The sequence below is a fragment of the Trematomus bernacchii genome, unplaced genomic scaffold, assembly GCF_902827165.1.
Source record: "Trematomus bernacchii unplaced genomic scaffold, fTreBer1.1, whole genome shotgun sequence".
In the NCBI taxonomy this organism is placed as follows: Eukaryota; Metazoa; Chordata; class Actinopteri; order Perciformes; family Nototheniidae; genus Trematomus; species Trematomus bernacchii.
Window position 1 is genome coordinate 12,759 of NW_022987912.1, and position 21,178 is coordinate 33,936.

The window sequence follows — 21,178 nt, forward strand, 5'->3', positions numbered from 1 at the left end:
TTGACCTTCTGTAAAGAAATGCAAAAGGGTGAAGAGTATCTGTCAGGGTCTGGGAGGTTTCTGGTTTCAGACACTTCAACATACAAGGAAATAGAGATTGAATTACTTCAACTGATACTAACCGATCCAAATAAATCAAATGTTTCACAGTTAAGGAAGTACCAAGACATCAACCTGAGTGACATACAAGGAACTGAGTTAAAAAAACAGAAGTCTTAAGAGATGAGACAAGGATTAGGGGAATTCTGAGTCACACAAGGTGATGTGTTTCCTTGTGTGACTGTTGAGTAAATAACAGTGTGTTATTTAGAAAAGAATGACAAATTACAAGGAAAACAATATTTAAAAAATACAGATTTCTGTATTCTGAGGCTCTGAGCCATTTATTTTCCTCACGGACGGCAAAAAAAGTCAGACATTATAGAATTTAAAATAAAAACAATATCGTGGCTTGATATTGAGTAACAAAACATTTTAATGAGCCACACAGCTTCTGGTCTTCCAAGACCCGACCGGACAAAAAGACGTGGTGCCGGCACGAAACATACTACCAATAGAAATACATTGCTTTTAAAATCGTTCTGTGTGACACGAAAAAAAGGGGAGAAAAAGGACACCACTTGATGGCTGTATGTTCAGAAACTTTCAAAACCAGAAACAGTACGTATACATCTGTATTTGAATAAAGACTTTCAGCCTATATTTCACTGATTAACACTCATCAAGCATTTCCACTGAGCCATTTTGGTTCTTGTAGTTTACACACACACACACACACACACACACACACACACACACACACACACACACACACACACACACACACACACACTCTCTCGCACACACACACACACACACACACACACACACACACACACACTCTCTCGCACACACACACACACACACACACACACTCACACACACACACACAAACACACACACACACACACACACACACACACACACACTCTCGCACACACATACACATACACACAAGCCATATAGATAGAAACACAGGAAACCATTTTTAATACAAGAATAACCAGACTGAGAAGTTTTCAGGAATGTTTGCGTCAGTCTTTAGGGGCTGGACGAGCAGAAACAGCATAAAAACAGACAGAGCGAGACACAGCGCCACATCAGAGCTGCACCTGCAGGACCAGGACCTTAAGAAAAGCATCAGCTGCCCCGGACCTCCAGGACCAGGACCTAAACAGAAGCATCAGCTGCCCCGGACCTCCTCCAGACGGTGAGTCTCCACTTATGTTTCACCTCACGGTCCTGCATCTCCATCAGGAAGTCTCCTGTGACTCGGTGCAGGGACCAGACTGCTCAGAAACACAGAGAATCCTGAAGAGAGATCCGTGTGAATGCTGAATGCTGAGCTTTCTGAGTAACGTACGGGGAGCAGGTAGCAGCTGAAGTCTTAAAGGTGGGGTAGGTAATTTTGGAGAAACCGGCTCGAGTGCGCTAGAATTTGAAAATACACAGCCGGAGAAAATCTGCCACTTCCTCACAGAGCCCCTCCTCCAAAACACATGAACGCGCACATGACCAATGAGGGCACGAGATAAGTTTGTGCACAGATGGAAGGCTGACAGGCAGGTAGGCCATCCAGTCATTTCAGCCGGGCCGGCTCAGATGATTGGTCGTGCTCTTTACAGTACTACAGCTTCCACAGATGATATTTCTTTATGGATTTCTTGTCAAAGCACTTCAGATATTCATTGCTATCTGGATGTTAAGAGCATTCCATGGAATATAACAACAAGTGTATCTCGAGCCAGTTTCTCAAACTTACCTACCCCACCTTTAACAGTTTCTCCATTGACTTCTGAAGTGAAACGTGGATGAATTATGGTGAATATTATTCATAGCATTCCTAACTGAGATTAACGTTTTGATGTTTGAACCGAGTTTGTGGGTTGAAGAGGTGGAAGTAGTTAAGGTACAGAAAAGTGTACAGAAGACTAATAGAGGTAAAGACTTTTTGCTGTAGAAGAACGTACATAGTAAAACTTAATAAGTTGTGGTAACTTTAAAAAAGTAAGCAAACTCAATGCCTCACAATAACTAAGGTAAGTTAGTATGGTGAGTAGGAACAACTTGTTTATTAAGTACAAACACAACACTTTTAAGTTGCAAAAAAACATTCATTGCATTAACTTAAAGGTCACCTATCATGCTTTCATACATAAATATGTGTCCCCGTGTGTCAGGAGACTCACAAAGGGGCGTGGCCAGCAGCAGCTCAGGTACGTTGGAAGCTACTGACCCAGAATCAGCTCTTTAGTCACAGGCCTGAAATAGAGGGGGATGAGGCTGCAATGATCTGTTTGGGCTTTGGAGCAAAGCACTTCAGAGACATGTTTTTTATATCTCTGAAACCTATAATATATGCCTAAAAATAGTATAACAGGAGACCTTGAACATATACCAAACAGTTGGCTTTATTGCTAGGTTCAATAAGTGAACAAAATGCACTTTAAACATGTCATGCAGGAGTAAGACAATGATTTAAGTAGGTACCTCCATATGATTATTGTGAATACATGATTAAAGGTTTTAGCCTAACTCTCTGAAACATGATGTCACACATCACTTGTGGATTGTTATATTTTATAAATCTAAAAGTGTTCATTCATCTGAAGCACTTTGAGAGCATTATCAATAGGATATAAATATTGTGTGCTCTTGTAACAAGTGTGTGCATTTGTAAAGCATTGAAACAGAAACATACTGATTGTATAACTATTAACGCTAACGACACAGAAAGAAAGTTACATCTCCACATCACGGTGGAATTGGCATTACTCCTGAAGTTACTCGTGCACAGTGCTGCCCCTGACAGAGTTGGCCCGTTCTTTACATAACGTGTGAAAGTGTGTTCATTGGATGACAATAGTGAAGCTGAGGGAAATGATTTCCAGATATGTGTTCAGTTAAAAACCACCAGTACGTCTTCTTATCTCAATGTCTCAGTTTTGCTCACAGCCTCTTTGCATCACTAAACTGGTGACATCAGGGAATCAGTCAGGGAGCATTTGACGGGTTTAGAGAACATTGTTTTGAATCTTCAGGAAGTGTATGAACCACTTCCTGCCGAGGACCCTTCATTGTGTACGCTGTTAATGTGTGTTATCGTGCGTTAACCCGGTGTTTGTGCCTCTTCCTCTGTGCAGAGTCATGAAGCTGCTCCTCCTGCTGGCAGGTAAGCAGCATCGCAGGCTTCACTGTGACAAACAACATGTGTTTGAAAGGCATTATGAATGCATTTCAAAGTCAAGTCCTCTGTGCATAGAGTCACTGCGAGTGTGTAATAGCCCCGCACTACTCTACTGTCTTCTTTGTGCAAATAAACAAAGATAATGTTTGAATGACAGACTTTTAAAACATGTGCTCATCCATGAAATCAATATAAATCTGAACGGGTAGCTCTTATTCAACATGTTGATGGCTTCAGTTAATGAGGGGGTTAGCCTTCAACCACTTGTATTTATGAATGAAACAGAACCCAGATACCCTGTATACATTCACCCTGAAGGAGCACATGCTTTACAGAATAAATAAGTATATCATTATTCACTCATTGCACTGATGAGTGTCACTTCAAGTCAGAGGAGAGACTTCAGGGAACGATGAGTGTTCAGGTTGTTCTTGATGGATGGGTTTCTCCTGGAACTCCTGCAGTTGCTGCCAGCCAGATGGAGCTCTCTGCCTCTCAGACTGTCACTCTGAATGCTCCTGGTGGAAACATCAACATCAGCACCATGCCCATCACTTTCTATGGAAAAACATACACATGGGTACACGTGAGTACAATGAAACCCTGCCTGTGTTTCCTGTGATCATCCAGCACACACACTGACTGCTGATGACTGGTATTATTACACATGTTACACATACTACACGTACTATACATATTACACGTACTACACATACTACACATACTATACATATTACACATACTACACATATTACACGTACTACCCATACTACCCATACTACACATATTACACGTACTACACATATTACACGTACTACACATACTACACATCCTACACATATTACACGTACTACGCATACTACACATATTACACGTACTACACATACTACTCTTACTACTCTTACTACACATATTACACATATTACACATAATAAAGGTATATCTGTGGTTTAGATAAGGTATAGATATTATAGATAACTCACAGTTTAATATGTACTAACTCACAGTTTAATATGTACTAACTCACTGTTTAATATGTACTAACTCACTGTTTAATATGTACTAACTCACTGTTTAATATGTACTAACTCACTGTTTAATATGTACTAACTCACTGTTTAATATGTACTAACTCACTGTTTAATATGTACTAACTCACTGTTTAATATGTACTAACTCACTGTTTAATATGTACTAACTCACTGTTTAATATGTACTAACTCACTGTTTAATATGTACTAACTCACTGTTTAATATGTACTAACTCACAGTCCTCAGAATCAGTCCCTAGTGTGTTTGTCTTGATCTTATTTATATATAGATGTAAGCGGTTTGTTACCTTTCAGCGTGTCAGCCTGTAAATATGGGAGCAAATGAATAATGACATGTTGCTAAAGGCAGAGAATGAATTGAGTATTACACACAAAGTTTAAAGTGTGTGCTTTTTGTGCCAGCTGTTATTTTGGGTATTATAAAAGTTTCCCCTCATATTATTCAATATCAGACGCACTGAGACAGGCTTGGTCCCAGAATGCATCACTGTGAGTCTGGTCCGGAGCTGGAAAGTGAGCGTAACATTTCCCTCTGGGGTCTATGGGGTCTATGGGGTCTATGCGGTCTATGGGGTCTATGGGGTCTATGGGGTCTATGCGGTCTATGGGGTCTATGGGGTCTATGGGGTCTATGGGGTCTCTGGGGTCTATGGGGTCTCTGGGGTCTATGGGGTCTATGGGGTCTATGGGGTCTATGGGGTCTATGGGGTCTATGGAGGTCTATGGGGTCTATGGGGTCTATGGGGTCTATGGGGTCTCTGGGGTCTATGGGGTCTATGGGGTCTATGAGGTCTATGGGGTCTATGGGGTCTATGGGGTCCATGGGGTCTATGGGGTCTATGGGGTCTATGGGGTCTATGCGGTCTATGGGGTCTATGGGGTCTATGGGGTCTATGGGGTATATGGGGTCTATGGGGTCTATGGGGTCTATGGAGGTCTATGGGGTCTATGGGTCTATGGGGTCTATGGGGTCTATGGGGTCTATGGGGTCTATGGGGTCTCTGGGGTCTATGGGGTCTATGGGGTCTATGGGGTCTATGGGGTCTATGGGGTCAGGCACTGATCAGATCAGTTCAATGGAGTGGGGACAGATCATTACTAGAGCCAACAGGAAGTGGTTTGGAGCAGCTGGACGCGTCTCTTTGATTCCACATGTGTCTCTGTATGAAAGGAGACATAAAGACTTGTTGGACAGTGGCTTGTAGAAAGCTTTTTTCCAAAGTGAGAGAAATGTTTTGATCTCATCATTGATCCTATCCTTTTTCTCCGTAGCTCAAAGCACACCTTGCAGCTCAGACATTTGAGGAGATGAGACGATGCTGTTCTGGAGCGAAAGCCTTCATATTGTAGTTCCTTTTTTTGTTTTTGCAGGTCAAGATGGGCAATAAGGATGAAGTTTGTTTAAAAAATGACCCATCTGAGGACGACATTGACTGTGTGGTGACCAGCGACGGGGTGGCTTCAGACAGAGTGATCTACAGAATAGTAAAGACACCAGTTACCCCTCACTCTTCTCTTGTTAACATCAAAACCCAGGGACAGGGTTACTTTTATCTCGAGTTCTATAATGGTTCTACATGGAATGTGAGTCCTGATCCGATCCCTGTTACACACTGACTGGCTGTCCAGCTGTTTGTACAAAATGAACATTTCAAAGACATTGTGTGGCAAAGACAACTTCAAATCAAAGTTTATTTGTAAAATGTTGGAAGCATTTCCTAATATTTCTCTCTCTGTTCCTGCTTTCAGATGTATTGGGAATTCATCAATTATGGGTTGCAAGCTGCTTGCAGGACATATCATCTTGCTCGCCGTCCGTTTTCTGCTAGTTTAGTAAGTATGACATGAGGCTGTTACCTAACCCTAACCCTTCAGCCTCACCGATGTTTAGAGTTACCATTTGTCAGGTCCCGATACCAATGCAATGTTGTCCTGTTTGTTTCTGTGTGCCAGGGAAACTCATATCCTAAATGCTTTCTGTTAGAAAGCTGCTGTCTTCCAGCCTTCCTCACACTCACTCTGAATGAGAACTGATCCCTGAGAAGACTTCTGTACCCTAACCACCCTGAGAAATGAGAACTGAGGCTGTGTGTGATCCATTATTCCTTTGTATCACTATCAGACATCATTCATATGAATACAGAACCAGCTTTCAGTTCAGCATGGATAGGTGAATGGAGAAGATCAAGTGCAGTCTGTTTGCTCCTCTAAGCCTCTCCTTTGAAAACTCTCTTCTTATTTTCACTTCTAAACAGAGATAGGTGTCAGAAATAATGTCATACACAGCCTTAGAGTTTCAGGAAGCAGAAGTCACTCAGCATCATGTGTCTGAAGACAAAGAGAGTTCTTATCAGTGACACATGTAGCTGCTAGCATGCAGAGCTAACGGGGGCTGGACTCACAGCACCAGGGGCTGGTGGTTCTGCTCCTTCCTGCCCTCAAGTGGACAAAGGAGTTCATTAGAAATATCAATCTGGAATAATGAAGGAGCTCACCACTGCTCTCACTGTTACTTCATGTCCTAACATCGGAGGAAATATATCAGAAGTGGCATCTATAGAACACTTTCATTCATGTGTACAGTGTTGAGGTTACCTTTGTTTTCACTGATTGTATTTACTTGTTATTTTAAATGTGTTTTTAAGGTTCAAACATCTGTCCAGGGACTACAGCTGTAAAAGAGCCTCTTGGCTAACTCTGGCACATTTACAGAGATGGTTCTTAGTGTGCAATGTCCCTGTTAAATAAATAATATGCATACAAATACATTCTGTGTAATCCTTTACTAGAACATTTCTACAACAGTCGGTGGCACAGTGATGGATACCTGGGAGCCTCCTGCAGGAACTCATACTTATCGAGACCTGAGTGGATGCAGAGGCTCAGGTAAGCTGGTCTGGGGGTTCCCAAAGAAAGGGGTCCTCCAAGTTAAATGTGATATTAAAACATGTCTGTTGTTTCCCTATCTTAAATTCTGCCTGTAGTTACTGAAGTGTAATATCATTACCTCCATTCTCCTCCAAGGTGGCGCTGTAATGCCGGGTTCAGAGATGCCCAACTTAGGGCCCAGCGCAGAGCCCTGCTCTGTTGAACTCTGTTCTCTGTCTGCAGTCCTCTCTACTGTCACTGCATGTGGGCCCGAGGAGGTTTGCCAAGCGGACAACACGTAAATATGTGCTCTTTATATCAGAACCAAGAACCAGATCTGTGTGGAGGCTGGGTCAGATCACTAGAGCCGTAGAGATACGTTCGCTCTCACGGCCCGTTTTGAGGAGCAGCACGACCCGTTCTCCTGTTGTTTTCATACCAGCTTTCAGGTGTGATCACTACATACTGTAGGCTACACAAGTTTTCATATCAGATCACAAGTGAAATCCTATTGAAAGAGCGCCGGTAGAAAACGGAAAATGACTCAATGATAGCAACATGTACTCATACAAAGCATTTATGGTGAATAATTAAAACGCCGTAACCATCTAATGTTCATATCATGTGTTATATATTTTAAATAAGTTTAATTTAGTTTGTTGGCTCTTAATCTGGTTATTGCTTCTTCAGACTGGCTATGCTAACATCATCCATATGATACAGGGAAACGTTTGGCAGTTAACGTCAAACATTGTACATTAAAACTGAACAAAATATGAATCACTGGGGAAATCTGCATCTGTTGCTTTAGTGACAGTCAGCAGTGAATTACTGACTGTCACTAAAGCAACGGTGAATGCCTCTGAATCCTAGTGGGAACAGTTCAACCTGGATCTGAAGAAGAGCACCGAGAGCACAGCTCCAATGCAGCAATATCATATTCCATTTACATGTATACAGACTTTTTGCATTACTTTTTATTTTTTAATTTGATTATATATGTTGCATCGTTGGAGGAGCTCAGGTCAGAAGAATGTCATATGACAATGAAACCTTTGAATAGAATGTTGAATTGAATGTCCATCAGGTGCGCTGAGGTTCCTAAGGCTCCGGTGGTGTGCACGGTGACGGGCTCCACGGTGATCGGTTTCCACGGAGCAGTGCACTCTGTCCAGGATCGCTGTGCCTACAGTCTGATGGAGCCTGAAGGCAGCGCCAGCTTCAACCTCATGGCCGCTTTCAGGGAGCGCCGGCGTACAGATGTTCCTCTTCTGGACCACCTGATCCTGTCGCTGCCAGGTGTGACCATGTATCTGGAGCAAGGAGGAAGAGTTCGGGTACGTTAGCACGTTGTAGTTATGGGGGTGTTTGCTCAAGCAATGCTGATCATTTCCTGCTAGGAGTTACTTTGTGGTGGTGTATCAGCAAACTTCACGATGGTGTTGGAGCTGTGTGTGGCCACGCAGTCGTGGGTGAACAGGGAGTAGAGGAGAGGGCTGAGCACGCAGCCTTGAGGGGCACCGGTGTTGATAATCAGGGTGGAGGATGTGATATTTCCCACCCGCACTGCCTGGGGTCTGCCCGTCAGGAAGTTCAGGATCCAGTCACAGAGGGCGCTGTTGAGCCCGAGGTCTCTGAGCTTGATGGCCAGCTTGGAGGGCACAATGGTGTCAATCTGTTTGGTATTTTGAAAAAAAAACTTCACAGACATGTTTTATATAGGTATGGCCCTACAATATATTATTCAAATATAGCATGATAGGTCCACTTTAAATCACAGGCTCCTCCAACAGTGCAACATGAATATATATAGGACATATAACAGATACAAGTGCAAGAAATACCAGAATATAAAACAAATAGTGCAAGGTAATGATATGCTTATAAGATATGATACAGAAACTAACCCTGTGTTGTGCAGTAAGGGAGGCAGTATCAAGAAGTTCTCAGTTCAACAGAAAGTGAAGGTCATACTGCACATAGAGTGTAACTAAGAACATCACAACAGATCTTCTTAATAAGGACATTTACCAAGCTTAGCAAAGATGTGAAAGAGATAAACATTACTGTAGCAAGTAAGAAGAAGAAGTAAGTGAGTGAGTAACCATCTGAATACTTCTTGCACCACTGCTAATGCTCAACGTTTAACTCTGACCCTGTTGCTGCTATAAACGCCTGCATTTCCCCAAGGGGATAAATAAAGTTCCATCTTATCTTATCTTATCTTATTTGAAACGAATGGTAGTGACTGAATGACATAGATAATCACCTGTTAGTATGAGTGTGTGTGTGTGTTTGTGTGTGTGTCTGTGTGTGTGCAGCCTGAGTCTTCGATCAACAATCTTTTTATTGCGTTTCGACAATGCATAAGTAATATTTGTCCTTTAGAAGTGTAAAGCAAAACATATGCATACAAATGAAACAATAGTCTGTACTGATTGTATGTACAAAGAGATGCAGCCTGAGTCTTGAGTGAAGTCTAATGTGCAGCGCTCTCCTTGTCAGGGAGTTGTGTGTGTGTGTGTGTGTGTGTGTGTGTGTGTGTGTGTGTGTGTGTGTGTGTGTGTGTGTGTGGGTGTGGGTGTGGGTGTGGGGGTGTGTGTGTGTAGGTTGGTGGTGAAGCCCTGGTGCTCAGCAGCACAGCTCAGCTGATGCACGGCGTGGAGCTCTCCAAGGACCAGACTGGAGTCACTGCTAAGTTCCCGTCCTCCAACATGACTCTCTTCTTTGATGGCAACAGCGCACATGTGACAGGTACAGAGCAGTACTTCCAAACTGAATATTACATATTTATTTCTGAATAACAGCTTTAATTCTACCCTCACATCCACCAGGACTTCCTGAAGCTGTAGAGGGTTTGTGTGGCAGCCCCTCCAACTCCAGCTGGACCACCACCCCGACTGCAGAGAAGTCCTCTATCAGCCTCCCTGGGTACCGCTCAGTCCGACTGATATGACCTATTTGTCATAATGTGGATTAGGGTTCAGATGTAATGTGATCTTTGTCTCCCTCTAGCTGTGAGATTCAATACCAGGACTCAGTCGACAGCGCCATCAACTGCAACCGCTCCACCGACCAGTAAGAGCTGAGCCATGAACACCCTCGTCTTGTCATGTCATATAAGCAGCGTTGTTTCTGCAAGATCAACCAATGTAACACGGAAAACTCTTCCCTCTGAACAGCTGTAATCTCATGAGGCAGCCTCCCTTCTCCGCCTGTCACGAGCACACCGACCCAGAGCCGTACATCAGCGCCTGCACACACACTCTGTGCAGATACCCGTCAGTGGATGGGGTCGACTGCCACTTTTTGGAGGCTTACGCCAAGACCTGCAGCCTGGAAGCCAACGTGACCCTGGAGGACTGGAGGTCAACTTCTGGCTGCTGTAAGACCCTCTTTCACTTGAATATTCACAGTCGTTGTGGTTTAATACACAACTGGAAGTCCCTGTGTTTGTATAGTAGCCTGAGTATGGTCACATATACAGGATATATGTAATATGGATAGTGTGCAGTGTTTGATTCCACTTCATTCTAGGTTTATTACTTCATTCCTAGTAATAGTTTGTATAATCATTGTTATTAGTGATATTATTATGATAACTATTTAAAACTGTGTATGAAGGAAAAAATGGAAATTAAAGTAAATATAATAAAAGCATAGATTTTGTAAAATTAATTATTTTTATTTCATTTTAAATATTTTAAACTCGTCTAACTGTCATAGTTGGCTCCTCATGTTGGATGTTGTATTACGGTGTGTGTGATATCTCCTGTATAGATAGATGTTAATACATATATAACTTTTATCAATATATTTTAAATATATATTATTATAAATTGTTATTAATACTATCATGAGCTTTAGAATCCTTATCTGAGATCTGCTCACTAAGTGTGTGTGTGTGTGTGTGTGTGTGTGTGTGTGTGTGTGTGTGTGTGTGTGTGTGTGCGTGTGCGTGTGCGCGTGCGCGTGTGTGTGTGTGTGTGTGTGTGTGTGTGTGTGTGTGTGTGTGTGTGTGTGTGTGTGTGTGTGTGTGTGTGTGTGTGTGTGTGTGTGTGTGCAGCCCCCCCCCCTCTCTGTCAGCAGCCCTGCAGTAATCATGAGTTCTGTGGAGCAGAGATCTGGTCGTCGTCTCGCTGCTTCTGTCGGGCTGGGTTCTCCTCCAAGTACAGAGCCACCAAGTCTTTAGGTACGGAGCTGGAAGAGAGGCGCTCCTGAACGCATCACATGTTTCTCTAGAGACATTAGTAGTTATTCATATCATACATCTAATATCATTATATGATAGGTCATCCTGACCACAGCCCCTGAATGTACTTTTCTTTCTTTGGACTTTTGGAGCTAACCATCAGTTGGTTATTTTAGCTCGTCTTCTCCCTGACAACGGTTAACTTGAAGTGTTGCTGTGTTTGCAGGCGAGCCGCCGGTCTGCAGGCAGGGCTCGGCCACTGTGACTCTGGCTGGATGTCTGCTGGCTGACAAAGGCATCGACTTCTCCACCTTACACCTGAAAGACCCCAGCTGCAAGGGCCACATGGACCCCCAAAGCCACCTGGTGACCTTCAGCTTCGACAGCAGCAACACCTGCGGGACGGAGGTCATGGTGCGTGCTTTCCTCACAACTTAAAACCAGTTCTGGTGTCAACCTCTTTCTAGTTCAGGGGCCACATACAGCCACATGTGATCTCCAGTGGGCCGGACCAGTGAGATCACAGCATAATGACCTATAAATAACCACTACTCTAAACCGTTCCCTTTTGGTTCAGTCCAACAAAGTGTATTCTTAAAATGATCACATTTAATGAACTATCTTTTTACAAAACATTAGGAAGTAATAGAAAGTAACAAAATACTGTTTCCGTGTTTATCTTGCAGCGAGTAACCCTTACAAAAACAACAGAGCAACAAGAAACACTGACAGGTCCTAAAAGTGCTTTAGTGCCAGGAGGTTTCCTGCAGTGTCATCCTGAACATCAGTCTTCTCCACACTTCAGGAAACCAGTCGTTATAGGATAACCCTTTATCAAAGCTTCAATGCCACACTTTCCATTACAGGGCTCATCACTTCCTGTTGTCCTGTAGAGGACATGTCCCACTAGTTTCCTTTATTGATGAAAGAAGGACACACGTGATCCATGAACTGGATGATAAAGATATGGCCGTCTGGAGGGAAATGTTCGGGAGTAATGTTTGAGCTGTGATCAAATGAACTGATTACTTTTTCTTTCACAATGCAGAAGAACGGCAGCCAGACCGTCTACGAGAACTCCATCGTGTCGAGCAACCGCTCATCGGGCGGCGTCATCACGCGCCAAGACCAACTCAAGATCGACTTCTCCTGCTTTTACAAACAGCCGGAGGTCAAGAGTGTGTCCTTCACTATCAGAGACAGGTGAGGGTCCTCCTGGTCCTTAATGCACCACAGCTTAACATTCACAATGCTGAAGAGTGTGTGTGTGTGTGTGTGTGTGTGTGTGTGTGTGTGTGTGTGTGTGTGTGTGTGTGTGTGTGTGTGTGTGTGTGTGTGTGTGTGTGTGTGTGTGTGTGTGTGTGTGTGTGTGTGTGTGTGTGTGTGTGTGTGTGTGTGTGTGTGTGTGTGTGTGTGTGTGTGTGTGTGTGCAGCTCTGTGGTGCAGCACATCGTATCTGGAGAGTGGAACTACACTCTGACGATGAAAGCCTTCAGTGACGCCGGCCTCCTGCAGAATGTTGGGCCGAAAACAGAGATCAAGCTGAACCAGAAGGTCTGGCTGCAGCTGGAGGCGGGGGGGCTGGACGCCAACAGGGTCGCCATGGTGACAGACTCCTGCTGGGCAACCAATCAGGCGTCACCTGATGATTCGCTACGATACGACCTCATCATCAACGGGTGAGGAAATAAACTCTGACTGTTAGAACAAAATAAACTCTGACTGTTAGAACAAAATAAACTCTGACTGTTAGAACAAAATAAACTCTGACTGTTAGAACAAAATAAACTCTGACTGTTAGAACAAAATAAACTCTGACTGTTAGAACAAAATAAACTCTGACTGTTAGAACAAAATAAACTCTGACTGTTAGAACAACATAAACTCTGACTGTTAGAACAAAATAAACTCTGACTGTTAGAACAACATAAACTCTGACTGTTAGAACAAAATAAACTCTGACTGTTAGAACAAAATAAACTCTGACTGTTAGAACAAAATAAACTCTGACTGTTAGAACAAAATAAACTCTGACTGTTAGAACAAAATAAACTCTGACTGTTAGAACAACATTTTACATTTTTTTATTACATGTTACTTGTTAGACGCTTTTATCCAAAGCGACTTACAAATACAAAAAATAAACTCTGAGACTTCATCTTGTGTATTTCCTGTCTCCGGGCAGATGTCCGAACCCTGCTGATGATACGGTGCAGATGCAGGGAAACGGACAGGGAACGTCCAGCGTTTTCTCCTTCAACATGTTCGAGTTCTCTGGAGGAAGCAGTGAAATCTACCTGCACTGCAAACTGGAGCTGTGCCCCACACAGGGCCAGGCCTGCACTCCGGTACACACAGAGTACTAATACACAGAGTACACAGAGTACTAATACACAGAGTACTAATACACAGAGTACACAGAGTACTAATACACAGAGTACTAATACACAGAGTACATAGAGTACTAATACACAGAGTACACAGAGTACTAATACACAGAGTACTAATACACAGAGTACATAGAGTACTAATACACAGAGTACACAGAGTACTAATACACAGAGTACTAACACACAGAGTACTAATACACAGAGTACATAGAGTACTAATACACAGAGTACACAGAGTACTAATACACAGAGTACTAATACACAGAGTACATAGAGTACTAATACACAGAGTACTAGTACACAGAGTACTAACACACAGAGTACTAACACACAGAGTACTAATACACAGAGTACACAGAGTACTAGTACACAGAGTACTAACACACAGAGTACTAATACACAGAGTACTAATACACAGAGTACACAGAGTACTAATACACAGAGTACACAGAGTACTAATACACAGAGTACACAGAGTACACAGAGTACTAATACACAGAGTACTAATACACAGAGTACACAGAGTACTAATACACAGAGTACTAATACACAGAGTACTAATACACAGAGTACACAGAGTACTAATACAGAGTACACAGAGTACTAATACACAGAGTACTAATACACAGAGTACACAGAGTACTAATACACAGAGTACTAATACACAGAGTACACAGAGTACTAATACACAGAGTACTAATACACAGAGTACACAGAGTACTAATACACAGAGTACACAGAGTACTAACACACATAGTACTAATACACGGAGTACTAATACACAGAGTACTAATACACAGAGTACTAACACACAGAGTACTAACCCACAGAGTATTAGTAAACGTGTGTTCTAACTTCCTGTCTGTGAAGCTAACTTCCTGTCTGATAAGCTCACTTCCTGTCTGTGAGCTAACTGTGAAGCTAACTTCCTGTCTGTGAAGCTAACTTCCTGTCTGTAAAGCTCACTTCCTGTCTGTAAAGCTAACTTCCTGTCTGTGAAGCTCACTTCCTGTCTGTGTACAGAGCTGTGGGGGGGCAGCTCGCAGGAGGCGCAGATCTGCTAAATACGCTGATGGGAACGCGGCCCTCATCACTATGGGATGGAGAAACTGAAGAGCTTTGCATGGTAGGCAGCTCCTTCATTTGTTCTTCCTAACGAGTTCCTTGATTAACACGATGTTTAACGAGTTCCTTGATTAACACGATGTTTAACGAGTTCCTCGATTAACACGATGTTTAACGAGTTCCTTGATTAACACGATGTTTAACGAGTTCCTTGATTAACACGATGTTTAACGAGTTCCTTGATTAACACGATGTTTAACGAGTTCCTTGATTAACACGATGTTTAACGAGTTCCTTGATGAACACGATGTTTAACGAGTTCCTTGATTAACACGATGTTTAACGAGTTCCTTGATTAACACGATGTTTAACGAGTTCCTTGATGAACACGATGTTTAACGAGTTCCTTGATTAACACGATGTTTAACGAGTTCCTTGATTAACACGATGTTTAACGAGTTCCTTGATGAACACGATGTTTAACGAGTTCCTTGATTAACACGATGTTTAACGAGTTCCTTGATTAACACGATGTTTAAAGAGTTCCTTGATGAACACGATGTTTAACGAGTTCCTTGATTAACACGATGTTTAACGAGTTCCTTGATGAACACGATGTTTAACGAGTTCCTTGATTAACACGATGTTTAACGAGTTCCTTGATTAACACGATGTTTAACGAGTTCCTTGATTAACACGATGTTTAACGAGTTCCTTGATGAACACGATGTTTAACGAGTTCCTTGATTAACACGATGTTTAACGAGTTCCTTGATTAACACGATGTTTAACGAGTTCCTTGATTAACACGATGTTTAAAGAGTTCCTTGATGAACACGATGTTTAACGAGTTCCTTGATTAACACGATGTTTAACGAGTTCCTTGATGAACACGATGTTTAACGAGTTCCTTGATTAACACGATGTTTAACGAGTTCCTTGATTAACACGATGTTTAACGAGTTCCTTGATGAACACGATGTTTAAAGAGTTCCTTGATGAACACGATGTTTAACGAGTTCCTTGATGAACACGATGTTTAACGAGTTCCTTGATGAACACGATGTTTAACGAGTTCCTTGATTAACACGATGTTTAACGAGTTCCTTGATTAACACGATGTTTAACGAGTTCCTTGATGAACACGATGTTTAACGAGTTCCTTGATGAACACGATGTTTAACGAGTTCCTTGATTAACACGATGTTTAACGAGTTCCTTGATGAACACGATGTTTAACGAGTTCCTTGATGAACACGATGTTTAACGAGTTCCTTGATTAACACGATGTTTAACGAGTTCCTTGATGAACACGATGTTTAACGAGTTCCTTGATGAACACGATGTTTAACGAGTTCCTTGATGAACACGATGTTTAACGAGTTCCTTGATTAACACGATGTTTAACGAGTTCCTTGATGAACACGATGTTTAACGAGTTCCTTGATGAACACGATGTTTAACGAGTTCCTTGATGAACACGATGTTTAACGAGTTCCTTGATTAACACGATGTTTAACGAGTTCCTTGATGAACACGATGTTTAACGAATTCCTTGATGAACACGATGTTTAACGAGTTCCTTGATGAACACGATGTTTAACGAGTTCCTTGATGAACACGATGTTTAACGAATTCCTTGATTAACACGATGTTTAACGAGTTCCTTGATGAACACGATGTTTAACGAATTCCTTGATTAACACGATGTTTAACGAGTTCCTCGATGAACACGATGTTTAACGAGTTCCTCGATGAACACGATGTTTAACGAGTTCCTCGATGAACACGATGTTTAACGAGTTCCTCGATTAACACGATGTTTAAAGAGTTCCTCGATTAACACGATGTTTAACGAGTTCCTTGATTAACACGATGTTTAACGAGTTCCTTGATGAACACAAAGCAGCAAAGTATAAACCATGACTCAGCAGTGTCTCTGTGTTCTCAGCTGATTCCTGACGGTGGAAATGAAGGTCTTGTTGCTGTGAAACTGAGCCGGCACATTATCTGAGATTATTCCTGAGGACTCCAGTTATTCTGAGTTTTAACTTCTTTATGATGTGGGGGAAATAATCAAAAGGGGTTATTTTACTATGTGCACTAGTATATATATATATATATATATATATATATATATATATATATATATATATATATATATATATATATATAATTTCTTCTTTAATATACTGTCTGTTTGTAAATGTGCACAGCCTGAAAGCTACCTGAGTGTTAAAGAAGGGAAACAGGAAGTGAATGAGAACTGAAATGTGGATGACTACCCAGGAAGAGGATCAGATCAGATGTAATTCCTCAGAGCACGCTGTTGTACTTTTATTATGATTTCATTACTATGAGCAAAATGTATTACTTTATTTAGTCCAATGATAATAAGATTGAGATATGTAACATCTTTAGGGGAATAATAGAAGTGAAGCATACAGCAGCATTACGCAACAACATCCCCTCCAATGAAACACACAGGATCAGCTGATACGAGGAACTCCTACACAACACAAGTCATTCAGTGAAAGATCACCTCTCTGCCATTAGACCCAGATTAGATGAGACGTATTACCTGTCACTGCTGGCAACATCAGGACATATACGAGTACTGCTCAGATCAAATGACGGTATAGCCAAACATCGATGTATTATTTACAATGATCCCAATCCACAGCAACATGGTCTCAAACTCTACGCTCATTTGATATATTTGTTTTTCCAAGAATAAAATGAAGCGCAGATCAAAAATGAAAACACGAAGAAGCACAAAGCGTCTTAACTTGAGACGTTGTGAGTTTTAAAGAAGTGAATTATTATCAGACTGAAGTCATTCCCAAAGGAGAGGTTGTTGCACGCTGTTGTACCTTTACTAGGGTTGTATTACTATGAGCCAAACATACTTTACTTTATTTAGTAATACATGGATTATATTTAGAAATGTAACATCTTAATATGTGTCCGATGAAGAAAAGTGATCAGAAAAGGGTTTTATTAGGATGATTTTATTACTATACGCAGAAAGGTTAGGGTTAGTCCACCAAGTGATGTGACGTATGAATACCATTCAGTCATTGAGCAATTATATCTATAAATGTAACAATTAGATTTAGAAATGTAACACCTTTAGTGAAATAACAGAAGTGTCTAATGAAGGGTTTAGAGGGGTTCTTTTACTATGTGCACTGGTATATATATATATATATATATATATATATATATATATATATATCATTTCTTCTTTAATATACTGTCTGTTTGTAAATGTGCACAGCCTGAAAGCTACCTGAGTGTTAAAGAAGGGAAACAGGAAGTGAATGAGAACTGAAATGTGGATGACTACCCAGGAAGAGGATCAGATCAGATGTAATTCCTCAGAGCACGCTGTTGTACTTTAATTGTGATTTTATTACTAATGGAACCAAAAACAATTAATAAAGTGAGTGGGAAAAAGAAACATGAGTCTCAGTCGTTTATTCAAATCAAATCAAATCAAATCAAATCAGGTTTTATTTATAAAGCACATTTAAAAGCGATGTTTGGTCGAGCCAAAGTGCTGTACATGTAATAAAAACACATTACTACAATCACAATAAACGACGATAAATTACAACAGATATATATTAAAAACAAAATAAAAATGAAACACACGGAAAAGTCAGGAGTCGTGCTCCGCTCTAACTAGAAGGCCAGAGAGAAGAAGTGTGTTTTTAGTTTAGATTTAAAACCCCTAGGGTCTGGGCCGACCTCACATGGAGGGGCAGAGTGTTCCAGAGCCTAGGGCCAGCTGCTGAGAAGGCTCGGTGCCCTCTGGTTTTGAGCCTGGTCTTGGGCACTACCAGCAGCAGCTGGTCAGCAGACCTTAAAGCTCTGGCTGGGGTGTAGCGCTGGAGGAGTTCAGCTATATAGGCCGGAGCCAGCCCGTTTAGTGCTTTAAAAACAAATAAAAGGATTTTAAAATCAATTCTGAACCGAACTGGAAGCCAGTGTAGTGAGGCCAGAATAGGGGTGATGTGGTCACGCTTTTTGTGGCCAGTCAGCAAACGTGCAGCAGCGTTTTGGACTAGCTGTAAGCGTTTGATTGAGGCCTGGTCCATACCCACATACAGAGCGTTGCAATAGTCCAGTCTCGAGGTTACAAAGGCGTTAATAACCCTTTCCAAGGTTGCGGTCCAAAAAAGATGACCTCGGTCTTGCTCTCGTTGAGGTTGAGAAAGTTTTTGCTCAGCCAGGATTTTATCTCTGCTAAGCAGTCCATCAACTGCTGTAGTGAGTGTGTGACATTTGCTTTGAGAGGCAGATAGATCTGTACATCGTCGGCGTAGCAGTGGAAGGGAATGTTATGTTTTGTGAGTATTGAACCTAGGGGCAGTATGTACAGTAGAAAAAGGATGGGGCCCAGAATCGAGCCTTGGGGAACCCCACAGGTAAGAGGGGCTTTGGCAGAGGAGAAGGCACCTAGCTGTACCGAGAAGCTACGGTCTGTCAGGTAGGACCTGAACCATGCAAGGGCAGAGCCTGTGATGCCAGCGGACTGTTCAAGCCGTGACAGCAGGATGCTATGGTCCACAGTGTCAAAGGCAGCTGTCAGGTCTAACAGCACCAAGACAGCTGGGCTGCCTGAGTCGGCGGCTAGGAGCAGATCATTAAAAACTCTTAAAGGGCTGTTTCAGTGCTGTGCATGGGTTTGAAGCCAGACTGAAACTTTTCATGGATTCCATGGAGGGTTAAAAAAGACTGCAGCTGGGCGTAGACTACTCGCTCCAGGGCTTTTGATAAAAAAGGTAGCTGGGAGATGGGCCTAACATTTGCGAGAATGGAGGGGTCGAGATTTTTCTTTCATTGAGAGTGTGAAAACTCTGAAACACCAAATCAAACCTGGCAACCCGTTCTCATTACCAGCTGATCTGAAAAGCCTTAATTATCATCCTGTTCAAAGTGTAATAATCTGCTTCATGAGACCATTTTAAATAATGTGTTTATAATTAGTTTTTACCTTTTATTTTTATAATCATTTTTACAAAAATGCTCTGAAATTTCCTCCAAAATGTTTCCTGTAAATTCTATGTTTGCACATTTCTTTTGGCAGTCGCTGGAAAGTTGGAAATGAAGCTTTTATTTGTTATGTTCTTGCGGCTGTTTGCATCTTTATGAAGAATTCTTTTGTAAATTGTGATAAAGGATATTTATAATGTACAGTATATGGTGCGACTCAAAGATAAGGGAATTCAAACGTTCTCTTTTCCAGAACTGCTTTTCTCACTTTAAAGGGAAATAATGCAGCAGCTTTATTTTAATACTGAAAATTAAAGATGTTTTTTGACTCGTGCTTCAGTGTCTATCTTTATATTCAATTCATTATTAAAGCTTCTCTCAGATCTGGAGATCCTTTCTCTGTTTTAAACCTCTGACCAAATGAACAGCGAATGAACAGCCCGGCAGATGCTCAACATACTACAACCATTCACTCAGTAATGAAAGGTTTTTAGTTTTGATGGTAATAGAGACCTACAACAGTGTTGAGCTTGAAAGGACTTCATATTGAGTCATGTTCTATATGTACAGCGACCTGAGGACATTATACGCAGGATCCTCATCCTCGTTGTGCTTGAGGACGGGGATCCTGCCATCTGCACGCTCGCCCTAACCTGCAAACAAATCAGTGACATTGTGAGCCAGCAGTTCTTTCAAGAGGAGGGCCACTTCAGCTGGCTGGACAGTTAGTTCAATAAGTGTCTCCCCCCCCCCCCCCCCCCCCGTAATGTGAAAAGTATGACAAGATAATACTCCTTGGAGTGACTTAGTGCACTAAAAGGGTCATTGACTAAGACTAAGATCAGCTCAGTTGAAGTTTTGTTCATTTTCTGTCTGAATCATATTTGTCTTTTGACACTTCAATGCAGGCGTGGTGAACTGGAGAAACACTTCAGATGAGCACAAAGGGAAATACAGGAGGGCCTACAACATGTCAATGTGCAGCAGACTACAGTGCAGCAGTCTGCATGAAGACTGTGGTGCAGGCTACAGAGGAAGAGGACGAAGAGGAATCCTTCAGGGTTTCTACTCCGAGGACCACTTCCCCGGGTTCTGCAGCTGGTGATGGAGACACAAGTCTGAGTAGTGATGGAGACACAAGTCTGAGTGGTGATGGAGACACAAGTCTGAGTGGTGATGGAGACACAAGTCTGAGTGGTGATGGAGACACAAGTCTGAGTAGTGATGGAGACACAAGTCTGAGTGGTGATGGAGACACAAGTCTGAGTGGTGATGGAGACACAAGTCTGAGTGGTGATGGAGACACAAGTCTGAGTAGTGATGGAGACACAAGTCTGAGTGGTGATGGAGACACAAGTCTGAGTAGTGATGGAGACACAAGTCT

At 42.0% G+C, this 21,178-nt stretch overlaps 1 protein-coding gene across 2 annotated transcripts; it reads left to right on the forward strand.

Moving 5' to 3' along the window:
• Positions 1-1,049: 1,049 nt before the first annotated feature.
• Positions 1,050-16,908, forward strand: LOC117470609 (alpha-tectorin-like). Of its 2 annotated transcripts, none has more exons than XM_034115420.1 (19): positions 1,050-1,249; positions 3,183-3,211; positions 3,691-3,812; positions 5,650-5,862; positions 6,028-6,111; positions 7,068-7,164; positions 7,303-7,444; positions 8,234-8,483; positions 9,756-9,900; positions 9,981-10,077; positions 10,162-10,224; positions 10,329-10,531; positions 11,213-11,338; positions 11,565-11,752; positions 12,387-12,541; positions 12,772-13,017; positions 13,524-13,686; positions 14,752-14,854; positions 16,745-16,908. In XM_034115420.1, the coding sequence occupies exons 1-18, from the start codon at positions 1,065-1,067 to the stop codon at positions 14,839-14,841; spliced, it is 2,598 nt and encodes an 865-aa protein (XP_033971311.1). In that variant the 5' UTR covers positions 1,050-1,064; the 3' UTR covers positions 14,842-14,854; positions 16,745-16,908. The 2 variants fall into 2 exon arrangements, with proteins under 2 accessions (XP_033971311.1, XP_033971312.1); XM_034115421.1 differs by having other exon boundaries at positions 5,650-5,763.
• Positions 16,909-21,178: the final 4,270 nt, after the last annotated feature.

What these genes read in the sequence shown, in the direction of transcription:
- LOC117470609 (XM_034115420.1), top strand. Translation starts at nt 1,065, where the DNA reads ATGTTTGCGTCAGTCTTTAGGGGCTGGACGAGCAGAAACAGCATAAAA. An exon ending in AAACATACACATGGGTACAC is followed by an intron (nt 3,813 to 5,649) that starts GTGAGTACAATG and finishes TTGTTTTTGCAG; the next exon opens with GTCAAGATGGGCAATAAGGA. An exon ending in TGCAACCGCTCCACCGACCA is followed by an intron (nt 10,225 to 10,328) that starts GTAAGAGCTGAG and finishes CCCTCTGAACAG; the next exon opens with CTGTAATCTCATGAGGCAGC.